General features: G+C 36.1%; 2 protein-coding genes across 2 annotated transcripts in view; both read right to left on the bottom strand.

Moving 5' to 3' along the window:
• Positions 1-763, bottom strand: part of LOC123263076 (dynein axonemal heavy chain 10) — a 48,695-nt gene extending 47,932 nt beyond the window's left edge. Inside the window, exon 1 of the mRNA XM_044725613.1 lies at positions 437-763. Coding sequence (XP_044581548.1) covers positions 437-596 — 160 coding nt within the window. The 5' untranslated portion in view covers positions 597-763. The remainder of the gene's footprint in view (positions 1-436) is intronic.
• Positions 764-851: 88 nt separating this feature from the next.
• On the bottom strand, positions 852-12,097 carry LOC123263360 (dynein axonemal heavy chain 10-like). The gene is made up of 10 exons (XM_044726053.1): positions 11,877-12,097; positions 4,704-5,299; positions 4,349-4,636; positions 3,822-4,267; positions 3,361-3,618; positions 3,068-3,255; positions 2,717-2,996; positions 2,408-2,652; positions 1,414-1,933; positions 852-1,338 (listed from the first exon to the last, which is right to left on the bottom strand). Exons 1-10 carry the CDS (start codon positions 11,996-11,998, stop codon positions 871-873), a joined length of 3,411 nt encoding a protein of 1,136 aa, XP_044581988.1. The 5' UTR covers positions 11,999-12,097; the 3' UTR covers positions 852-870.
• Between the last annotated feature and the right edge of the window lie 388 nt (positions 12,098-12,485).

The following is a 12,485-nucleotide window of genomic DNA, read 5'->3' as shown; positions in this document are numbered from 1 at the left end:
TAGTTATTGCATGTGCTTAAGCGTGTACAGTCAACGCTCTTTGTATTTGACTCGCCCGTACAGGACCATTCTCTGTATTTGACTCGTCCTTGTCCATAAGAGCTGTGTAAAATCGTCAAATACAGAGGAAGAATGTGGTCAAATACAGAGAGCGGTCAAATACAAAGAGGTCCAATACAGAGAGCGTTGACTGTACTTAGCGTGAACACTACCGTGTCCTTTACTGGTTAAAAAATCTTTCAAAAAAACAATTCACGTAAATTTGTCAAAGAACTGCAAATTCCATGAAAAAGTTCAAAATTATATTGTAAATGCCATAACTTACAACTTACGAAGAAAAGTAAATATTCCAAAACAATTTTTCTGATAAGACAGAAAAAAACAAAGCATATTCATTCATAAAACAAAGATATTAAATTATTTTTTTAATAGTTACCTTCAAATTTTTTTATTACTTTAAAATTTATCGATTGTAAAAAATCAACAAGTTTGTTAATCTTTTCCTCAACAGTTGATTCTTTAATTGCATTTGTCACGATTTTTTGCGCGATATCATGAAATTCATTCAGTTCCATGGAAAACATATTTTCTAACATAAACCTAAATTTTTTAAATTCAACCAGAATTAGTATTGATTCTCTGACATTATTTTAATCTTAACTTAAACCTCAATCCATGTTTTTATTTGTACTCTAAATTTGTTACATAAGATTGTGTTAACAATACAACTTAAGAAAAATCATCATTAGTAAGTTAATTTTCTTTAAAATAGGTAGCACATACTATCTTTAAAGTACGCAATTATAATAATAATTAACTCTAATTACTTGAAATTTAATTATTAAAAAAATTAAAAAGAAATTGCTTCAGTCATTGAGAAAGTCCTTTATTTTCTTTATCATCTAATTCATGAGAAGTTATGTCAAGATGTTTTCCTGTTTTGTCCATCAATTCCTTCCAATGTCTTTCGCGAATAGCTTCATGTTTCAGATCAACGAACAATAGCACTGAACTCTTAAATGCTTCCATCTTTGCTAAAAGTATTTGACTAATATCAAGCTGCTGAATTCTACTCGGAAGTTTCTTAAATTCTCTGATATAAAATTCTATTTCATTGATCAATTTTTGAAAATTTAAATCTGACCATGAAGTTTTTGACAAAATATTTTCTGCATCTTTTTGTGTTTTATATAAAGAATATATTATTTTAATGTCTTCAAAATTTTGCTTAACTTTCTCGAAAATTGAAAAATTTGTTGGTAAAAGGTTAAATAAATTTTCTGCATACGCAAGATCCAGCCGCCGTTTTTCTAAAGTTCTTATTAAACCTTCAAATTCCTAAAAATACATCATTTAAAATAAATTTACATTTAATTTCGTCATCCTCATTAAGACAATTAGAAAAAAACTTACTTCTACTTTGTCTAATCCATTATCGAGATCGCTCTCGACGCTCGCTGGTCCATTTTTATCGTAATATTGAGCAAACTCCACACATTCTGCTTGAAGATCAGAAATTTGATTTTCAGTCATTTGACGAAACCGTTTTTTTGTAGTTTCTAATATTATATCTCGATAAAGTGCTTCAGAATAAACTAATTCCCAATCTTCCTGAATGATATAAGCTTGTTCTTCAACCTCAGACAAAAAATTTATCCCATGGGCTTTAAGTATTTTAAATGTTTCTTTATATTCATCATATTGGACGATAGCTTGTATTGAAATTTTTTTTATATCTGCAATAGTTTGCAAAACAGCTTTGAATTTATCCAAATTATTAATAACAAGTTCAATTTCCGATCGAAATTTCTTTATTTTCAAAGCAAAATTTTTCATTGATTGTTTAGTTTCTGTTATAAGATAGTCCCCTAAAATTTGTTTCCATTTTTGAGCATAATTTTTGATACTTTTCAGTAATGGGCCCAAGTTTATTCTGTTAAGTAAAATTATTTTTATTAATAGATCAATTTATTTCATCTTTTATGCTAATGATAAATTTTAAAAAGTTTCGAATATCTAAAAATGCTCGTCTTCTAATACTTATTCAATTTTTAACAAAAGAAACTTTGCATTGCTGACTTTTAAAATAAAACGGAAGAAAAAAAAATTTTCTATCCTTAATAGCTAGTATAGAAAAAGAAACAAAAAAATTATAAGTGTTGATATCTCTGTTGCACTTGTACAATAACTTGTAATTGGAAACTTTAGAAATGAATTTCTAATTAAGAAAGAAATGATCAAAATAAGCGCTTTGTTCATCAACATATTCTTTATTTACAAAATCTCGTTATTTATCGATGGACAGAGAATTGATTTGAAAGTTTGAAGTTATCAACATTTTTAAATAAGACATACTTTAGCATCATCCCGCTTAAAAATAAAAAACGTAAAAATCAATATTTTTTACCTTATGCAAAATATATCATAGTATGATGTCCACTCGTCAATTTCTTCAATTACTGTATCATAAAACGTAAATTTTTCATCGTATTCGTTTAGACTGGAGCATGTCGTAACGAACTTCTCACAAACTTGAAGTTTATCAGCTCGCCATAAATTGCTGTATTTTTTCCATCTATGAAGATATTTCCGACAACGTGATGTTATTTCATAAACTGTATTTTTAATAGCAATAATGCTATCATTTATGACCTAAAAAATACTTCTTAGTTATTGAATCATGTCCGATAGTTTTCATAAAAGTGCGATTTCTTACTTGAATGCTTATTATATCTTCATGAAAATTAAAATCAAAAAAGCCATCTGAATTTGTTTCCTTTACTTGGATATACTTGTGACAGCTTCCTGCTATCCACCTTGGAAATAGTTTCATTTTTTCAAGCATATCTTTAACATCTCGAAGAACTATTATATTTATTTCATTTGGAGAAGGTCGAAGAACTACTTCAGAACACAATAAGACTGCATCCACTGTGAAAATTGCTTGATTGTTCGAAAGTAAAATATTTAAAGTATCTAAATTTTTTCTCAAACAGCTGAAAACAATATTTAGATCTCATAACAAATTTTAAATAAGCTGTTGAAAGTATTTATGTAATTATATTACTTTACAAACGCTGTAAAAATTTGTTGTTCATAACGTTCGTAAAAATATTGCATAGCTATACTTTTGCCAGATGTTGTGTTCTTAACTAGACTTTCTAATTTTATTAATATTGGAGTAATAGACAGATACGTTTCTAACATGCCATTTACTAACTTTGTTCTTTTAATTTTAATCTCTGAGAAATAAATCTGAAAAATAAATAATTTCTTTATATAACTTGATAAATATTGGTTAAATAAAATAATTGAAAATATTGAAAAAAAAAATGTTTAAAAATGTGTAAACGATCTTACGTTGCATTGTAGTAACTGATTATTTGAATCCAATGAATCAGTAATAGTAATTAAATTATAAGTACTGATGTGCTCTATTCGACCATCAAGATCTTTTTTTATATGATTCACTTGTGCAATTATTGACTTCAAGTTCTTCAACAATTTTTTACTGTGGGCAGCATAATTAGGTATGTCTAAACAATACCAGTTTAATCTTGTTGCTCCAGATTGTATATACTTATCGATATTGTTAATCATGTTTTTGAGCAATACGACCTAAAATAATAAAAACTAAGAAAAGCGGTTTATCCTGTAGGCCATTCCTGAAACTTTCTGCTTTTTTTGGAATAAAAATGCTCAAAAAGTTTTCAATTAATTAATGTTTGAGCTTATAGAATTTAAAAATTAAATGAAATGGCGCCTTAAAAAAGTTTTTTATACAAAGAAAAATTATTAAAAAAATAATAAATGTAACTTACATCGGCAGGATCTAATTGATCCATAAGTTCATTATACTGATCAATTATTGTTTGAGTAAGTTCAATATCTACTTTCAATCGATCTTTTTGAATACTTTTATCTCTCATAGATATTGGCAATTCAAATTTTAATTGCTCTAACATTTCGGCTTCATGAATTGCTTCAAAAATTTTGAAATTGAAATTTATTTGAAAAGACAATAGTTTTTCAATCATGGTTTTATCATCTGCTTTTTCCATCCAAGTTACTTTCATTTGATGTAATGGTTTATCAGTTTTAGAATTAGTCTGCAATTTGAGGACTTTATTAGCCAAGCATTTTAAACTAGATCCTATTTTGACACCAGCCGAACGAGAGCATACAATTTTTCCTCCAATGCTAGGCCCCGGATTCAATAAATCTTTACTTCCTAATTTTTTATTTTCGATACTTTTATTCCTTGTAGCTATAAAAAATATCATATTTATTTTTATAAATTCAAACTCAAAATCTTAATTGATTGGTTGTTTAACTGTGAATAATATACTTTCAACTATGGGAGTAATTTTCAAAATATTATTTTTCATTGTATTCAATACATCTGCGTTGGCTTTGTTATTCCAGGAATCAAATTTCATATCTTCAAACTGTTTCATTTGTTTGACAGCATCTAGATACTGACTAAATACTAATGATTTCAAATTACTCTGATTAAGTTCGAGGACAGATTTGAATGTCATTACTGGACCTTGTAATCTACTAAGTAGTTGTCGTACCCAGAATATAGAGCCAGCAATTGGCACATGATATTTTAATAATGGTGGATTTTTTTTACCTAAGACAATTGGTATAATTATATAATTGTTTAAAAAAATAAATAAAATAGTCTGGTAATTTAATACCTGAACTGAATATATCTTCAACCTGGTTTATTTCTTTGCTAAATTGTTGCATAATAACGTCAAATTTCATCAACAAACATTCTTGAATAGCGGGTTTCGTTTTGAAATTTTTAAATTTGAGAAGTACTTCTAAAGCTTGTTCAGCATTAATTAATGCTTTAAAATAGTCATCAATCAAAAATAACGCTTCTTTTTGTAAAGAAGCCACTTCTAAATAAAACCAAGCCATTGTAGCATCCCAATTTTCTTGATTAAGTTTATTGAAAATATTAAAGTCAGCATTTGAAATTGGTAAAATTAGTTCATCGACCCTTTTTACGATAACATCTATTTGTGACGGATCAGTAATAATTGATTTCAAATCTGGGCCAAAAATATTGTAATAGCTTTGAAGAACACTTGCTATTTCGTTAAAATCATTGCAAACTTTTGTAATATATTCAATCTCACTGAATAAACGGTTTTGATCAAATTCCCATCGTTTTCCTTTTTCTGATAATTCAATACTTTTTCGGGTTACGAAATATAAATTTTTCCAACTTTTTAACATAGTATAAGCATTTTTTGTTTGCTCCACTATTTCTTTCAATGGTTTCCTGTATAATTTTAAGTTGAAACTTATAATTGTCATTTTTAATTTTTAATCTGATCCTAAAAGTATTTAGAACTTAATGATACTATTTTAAAATAAGATGTTCAAGGCCCAACTTAAACGTATGAATGATAAAATTTTAACATACTACTGGCCCAAATATAGCCCAAAGTATTCTTTTTAAACATAAATGAAGGTTCTTTTTTATATACGGAAGTATTATATAGATGTATCTATAATAGTTTTCGAGATATTTAAAATTAAAAAATGGAAAAAATAGTCAAATTTTTAATTTGAAATAACTTTTGAAAAAACATTTTTCAATTTTTAACTTCCCGCTAAGAAAATCTAAGATTTTTAAAAATCGGGAAATTATTGGTTTTACCCCGTTTTGCAAAAATTGAGTTTTCATCAGATCGCGACGTTTGAAGGCCACAGGAAGCTTCCCTGACTATCCCCGCGAGGGTGTCACTATGTCTGTATGTGTGTGTGTGTGTGTTTTTTTTTTTTTTTTTTTTTACTTTTTTTTTTCTTTCTTTTTTTCAGAGGGGGGAATCCTTTTGCGGATTCCAGGCATAGCTGTTTCGCCTGGATATGTGAAGACTCGACGCAGCGTCATACTAAAACTCGACGCTAACGCCCCGACTCACTAAACCCTAAACCCCTTTTCTTCTTTCCTCTAATCCCTCATGGGAACCGCCGTCAGGCATTACTTCATGAGGGGAGGAACTAGCTACTGCTCTTCCTTCTGGTGGCTAAGGTGTTAACTACCTTCCTTCTATCTTCTGATATTTGCTCTTCTTCTTTCGGTGGAACGCAAGTCTGTGAGGACTTCTGTTGCAAACGTGTTGGTAGCGTTCCAGGCAGTTTCTGATGACAACATTGCTTCCACTAGTGAATCTGGTTGCATTCTCTGGTTCAGGATCCTCTTCAACTCTTCACGCTGTGGATCGAAACGAGGACATACAAAGAAGACGTGCTCCATATCTTCATCAACTCCTGGGCAGGACGGGCACTCTGAAGAGTCATCGTGCTTAAAGCGGTGTAGATACTCTCCAAAACACCCGTGTCCCGACAACATCTGCGTAAGATAGTAATTGACCTCGCCGTGATTCCGGTTAAGCCAAATGTCGATCCGAGGTATGAGGCGGTGCGTCCACCTACCCTTCTCTGCAGCATCCCATTGTAGTTGCCATCGGCCTATGCTGTTCTGCCGTTCTTCAATTCTAAGTTCTTCAGGGCTCAGTGCAGTTGACCTTTTTCGTTGATAAAGGACTCGTCTTTCCTCTGCTAGAACTCTAAGAGGTAGGGTTCCGGCAATGACGCACACTGCTTCTTTTGATATAGTGCGGAAGGTACTAGCTACTCGTAGGGCACTCAGTCGATATACTGGTCCAGCTTTTCTCCATGATTTTTAGGTTTCCAGTGCATCAGCCCAAATGGATATTCCGTAAGTGAGCACTGATGTGACTACTGATGACAATAGTAGCCTCCTGCTCTGCATTGGGCCTCCGATGTTAGGCATCAGCCGTGCGAGACTAGCCCTCACTACTGACGCTTTGGCACTGATGTGTTCCACCTGCTGCTTGAAGTTGAGTCGGGCAACCAGCATCACTCCCAGATAACAGATAAGTGGTTGTGATGTGATTTCTTGTTCTCCGACTCTCAACTTGATAGTTTCTACCGTTTTTCTACTGGTGATGAGCACTGCCTCGGTTTTATGCTTGGCTAGTTGCAAGTTCACCATGTCCATCCACAAATTGACTCGTCTGAATGTAATATCAAATGCCATTTCTATCTCTTCGAGGTGCTTTGCGACGATCACGACAGCTACGTCATCCGCATATGCTACAAGTTTGACTCCCGTAGGCAATGCTATTCTCAGGAGGCCATCATACATGATGTTCTATAGCAGAGGACCTAAAACTGATCCCTGTGGCACTTCTCCGATGATTTCGTACTCTTCCGTACCGTTCTTCGTGTCATATTTCAGAACCCTATTCGTGAATTAGCTTGCTACCATTCTGCGAAGGTATCCTGGTACGTTTTTTTCTTCTAGAGCCCGCATAACACAGTCCCAGTTAGCGGAGTTGAAGGCATTCTTGATGTCCAAAGCAGCCACCAAGCAGTATTTCTTCTTTCAACCCTTCCATCTCGTTCCGGTGATTGCATATTTGGCTGTATCAACAACCAATTTGATCGCATTCAGAGTTGACCGTCTTTTTCGAAAACCAAACTGGTTCTCTGCCAGTAGTGGATCGACTACAGCCTCTATTCTCTGATGAATTATGCGCTCGAATATCTTGCCGGCCGTGTCTAACATGCAGAGTGGTCGGTAGGATGACGGTTCTTCCGGCGGCTTTTTCCCCTTCGGAAGTAGCACTAGCCGTTGCTGTTTCCACTTCTTGGGAAAAGTCTCTTCCTTCAGGCATGTATCGTAAATATCCAGGAATAATGTCGGTGCTGCCCTAAGGATTGATTTCAGGGTAATATTAGGGATTTCGTCCAATCCCGGCGCCTTATTATTCCCTACTTGATTGCCTGCCTCTATCACTTCATCCAACGTGATAGTTGGGATGTCTTCAGGGTTGGGCTGCTCTAACTTGTAGGTGAATACCGGCTGTTGGAGAAACAGCGCAGTAACAATCTTCTTTAGGAGCTGTGGACACGTAGGTGATGGCATTGGCTGGCATTTCAGGTGGGTCATAACCACCTTATACGGTTTGCCCCATGGATCTTTCTTTACTCCTGTGACCAGTTCCTTCCAGCAGCGTCTTTTGCTTTCTTTGATGACTGTTCAATTCTCTACGAGCCTTTTTATACTCTGCCAATAGCTCTGCGGAGTTAGGTCGTCTGTAGCCACGCTGATACTTTCTTCTTTTTTTAAGACACTCTGAACGTAGAATGCAAATGTGATCGTTCCACCAGTGCACCGAAGGTCTTGAATTCATACCACGTTTCCGGGACATACTGGCGTCGCAGGCCTGGGTGACTCTTCCCATTAGGTCCTTGGTCTTCTCTTCAGCAGTTTTAACAATGATCGGATTGCACTCTAGGGCTACTACTAAAGCAGTGAGGTCGAGAGATTTAACTTTCCACCCAACCACGCTAGCGCTCCTGTTGACTCTTGTTAGATTCTGGCCAGTTGATATTTCCCATAGTATCGCACTATGGTTGCTGGCTGTGTAGATCTTCAAGACTTTCCAAGAAAAACCTCTTCGAGCTAAGCAACTGCTGACAAATGTGAGGTCGACAATTGAGTTTGCCTCTCCCTTAGTATACGTTGGCGTGTCACCGGTGTTAAGAAGGATCACGTCCAGTGTGGCCATTGCTTTGAGAAGTGCTTTTCCTCGTGTATTAGTGAACTTGCTGCTCCATTCTGCTGCCCAGGAATTAAAGTCACCAGCTATTGCCATGGGAAAGTGTTTTCTTGCATCCTTAGTGAGCCGATCAAGGAAGTCTTCAAACTGTTCATTAGAGAGACTAGGTGGTGCATAGCAACTGTAGAAGCGAAGGCCATCTACCCATGCTGCTACGAAGCGGGCTTCTTTATTGTTGACTGTTCTCTGAAAAGGATATTTACCGCAGTACCAGATGACGACTTTGTTAGTGCTGTCGGATTCCCAGGGTTGGTTACTCAGGTGTCTATAAGGCTCACTTATAAGTGCTACGTCTGCCTCTAATTCGCGCACAGTTTATATGAGCAGATCATGCGCAGCCTCACAATAATTGAGGTTGAGCTGCAATATCTTCATGTTCTTGGCTTCGTTATCTTCTGGAGCGCTTCTTGAAAGGCGGGGCATCTGTTCGTGCCTGCATAGTGAGCCGCCTTTTCTACGCCGTGCCGTTCAACGTACAGTGCAAATTTAGCTGGATTTTACAATCAGCAATTTTGTGTCCTTCTTTTCTGCACCGTATGCAGTGCTTAGACCGGTCGACTTCGCTTTTGCACTGAGATCCGAAGTGCCCAAAGTGCCAGCATTTGAAACATTGTATGGGTCTCTTCGTTGCTCTCATTCGGCAATTGACCCAGCCGATCCTTATTTTGCAGTTTCCCTCCAGTAACTTTTGTGCTGCAGGTGCTGGTAGTGACACTGTGGCTGACTTGCGTATCCCTAAAGGCTTTACGGATCTTGATTGCCTCTAGTGGGATTTCACAACTTTCTCCAGCTTCCCTCTTTAGAGCGGTCTGAATATGCTCTTTCGTCGTGTCATCATCGACATCTCGGATCTCGATGGTCTCCTGTGGCCCTTTGCAGATCACTTTGACCTCCCCCTTAAGGATGTCTGCGATCGTCTTTTGGAGGGCTTAGTCTTTGTCAGTGCTCTTCCTCGAAATCGTAATCAACAAGTTGCCACTTCTGGTCTTGTTAATCTTATCCACAATTAAATGAACCTGCTCATCTGGGACGTCCTGCTTTATGCGGCGCAGAATCTCGGCATACTTTCTTTGCTCGGCCGGGCGGATGATCAGTGCGTCGGGTCTGATCCATTTGCGTGGTTTTTTCCGTTTAGGCTCTGGCCTGGGCTCCTTCAGCGGCTGCTTTGGGAGTTGCTCTCTAGCTAGCTTCCTCTTCTTCTTAGATTGTACTTTTTCCCAATCAGTCGTCTTCTTAGGTTCATCGCCTTGCTCTGCCACTCATTGAGGAGGGCTTTTTTTCAAGTCCTTCTTCTTTGTGACTTTGTCGGTTGGCTCTGGCGAATTTCGGTCCTTTCTCTTTCCAGGCCTTGTGTCAGTTTCACCCTTGTCCTCAGCAGCAGATTCGCCGTCACCGTCGGCTCCAGTGTCCATTGCTTCTTCCGTCTCAACTACAGTTTGAATGCATCGTTGTGATGACTGCCATTCCTCGTCCAGTTTCTTGAATCTTCCAAGAGCATTGACTACACCGGTTGTCTTGGTCTTTATCTCTTTGTGGATATTGACCTTTGTTTGGACAAACTCTTGCAGCTCAATGGTCAGCTTTTCAAGGCGCTCCAACGCTTGCGTTCTCTTCATTTCAGTACTTGCTTCAATCATTGCTTGTTGGGCATGAAGCCCGTTTCCACTCTTGTTTGTTTCCTGTAAATTACTCATACATTTTTGATTTACCAGCGTATCGTACGAAGTAGAGCGGGTTGTCATAACTAGGAACGGGTGTACCCTCGGAGATAGTACTCCTACCCCAGTTCCCTGAGGCCTAGCCGACACTTAGCCAGTCCCGGAATACACGGACGGACTAGACTCGCTCGGGGCAGTGAAGATTCCGATCTCTAACACTCACTGTGTACTTCCTGATCAAGGCCCGAAGTGGCTGGCTCCTGATCCGCTACTGCAACTTACACCTCGGCAGAGCAAGCTCACATCAGCCGTAGCCAGCATCGTCGGAAATAATCGACACGGGTTCCGGACACTCCCAGTGAGTTACAGCAACGATCGTCTTGCTAGGTCAGTTAGTGTGACCAATCCATTAAAGCGGGAGTTTTGTCCACGGGAGCGTAATTTATTTGGCTCCTACCCTCTGTACCTTATCAACTAAAAGACCTAGTGTCATCCAAGGACAGCGAGCGTTCTCCCATCCGCTACGGTGAGACGCGCTTGGTAGCAGTTTCTCCTCTGCCGCAGGTGTGTGTGTGTGTGTGTGTGCGTGTGTGTGTGTGTGTGTGTGTGTGTGTGTGTGTGTGTGTGTGTAAGTATGTAAACTTCCTATAACTTTTGAACGGTTAGACCGATTTCATCGCGGTTGGTGCTATTCGAAAGGGCTTGACCAAACTTAGATTTTGAATACAATTTGGACCGATTCGGACCGATAGATTTCGAAAAATCTAAAAAAAACTGTAAAAACAAATTTTTTCAAAAGTCGTTTTTTTGGAATAGCTTTCAAACTCTTAATCTTGAAAAACTTCGTCGATCGCCGCTAATCCGGTCAAAATCGGTTGATTCGTTCGAGAGATATCGTGAAGGAAAGAAAACAGAAAAAAGTGTTTTTTCGGAATTACTCCGAAATTTCACGTTCGATCAATTCAAACCTAAAGATTCTTTATGAGGCTTGAAAAACTGCCCAGAATGCCGCCAACCGCTTGAAAATCGGTTCATTCATTCAAAAGTTATTGCGGTTTGAAAATTCAAAAAATAGTGTTTTATCAAACTTCTATCAGACTTTTGAGCTCGAAGAGCTTAAAAGCATAGAAAAGCTATTTCTTTGAGCTCGGAGAGCTCAAAACAACACATAAATTGTATTTTTGAGCTCGAAGAGCTCAAAAACGGCTTAAGTGCTATTTTAAGCGTCCGGTATGGAATTAACGGGAAGTTGCAGGGATGGCCTTCAGGGTCAACCGTTTTTCTAATTTTATTTCTTTGACAAATTTTCGTTTTATAATGAAATAAATCTTTGATCAAATTTTGTACGAATTGAAAGAGGTCAATTTTAATCATTGCTCGATTTCACATGAAATGGCTCATACATATAAATTACGTTAACGTTCGTCAACTTTTTCGAAAAGAACTTTTCTTTTAATATGGGCAGAAAATAAAATAAAAATATGATCTATCTCAAATTTCAAAATCACATGCAAAAGTATTCAATTTATGTGAATTAAATTACCTGAATAGTTCTTTTACTGATAAAGTATTCTTAACATTTTCACATACTTGCCATGAAACGCTACTTAATAGTAAAGTCATTTTTTCTTCGGTATTAAAATATTTAGATAAAATCCAAATCATTTTTATTCCTTCCAATAATGACGGAAAAGATTCATTTATAACTTGAAAATTGCTGGATTCAGTTATCAACTATTTAAATTATTTAATAAACATTATTGATAAATTTTAATAACAATAATAATATATTAAGGGGTTCATTATTTATCGAATTAGGTTTCTTTACGTAAGTATTGTCTTGAACATAATATTCTAGCCCTATAAAACAGTTTTTTTAAGCTATTTATGCCAAAATGTTCTCGAAATAAAAGAAATGCAATCATTAAGACTATACCCGAATAAGGAAATCAATTCATATTGGGAACTAGCAAACTAATATGACTCACTCTTATTCCAAAATGTTTTACCTTAACTTTAAGAAATTACCAACAAGCAATGAATAAAACAGAAATTAAATCAAATTGACTTAAGCCACACAAAAAAAAAATTTACTTAAACTAAGAAAATTTTTCGTAAAACCTAAGTTATTTGGGAGCAAGAAGAAATTTTT

The sequence above is a fragment of the Cotesia glomerata genome, linkage group LG4 (assembly GCF_020080835.1).
Source record: "Cotesia glomerata isolate CgM1 linkage group LG4, MPM_Cglom_v2.3, whole genome shotgun sequence".
Taxonomy (NCBI): domain Eukaryota; kingdom Metazoa; phylum Arthropoda; class Insecta; order Hymenoptera; family Braconidae; genus Cotesia; species Cotesia glomerata.
Note: the sequence above shows the minus strand (reverse complement) of the source record. Positions and strands in the feature narration are given on the sequence as shown.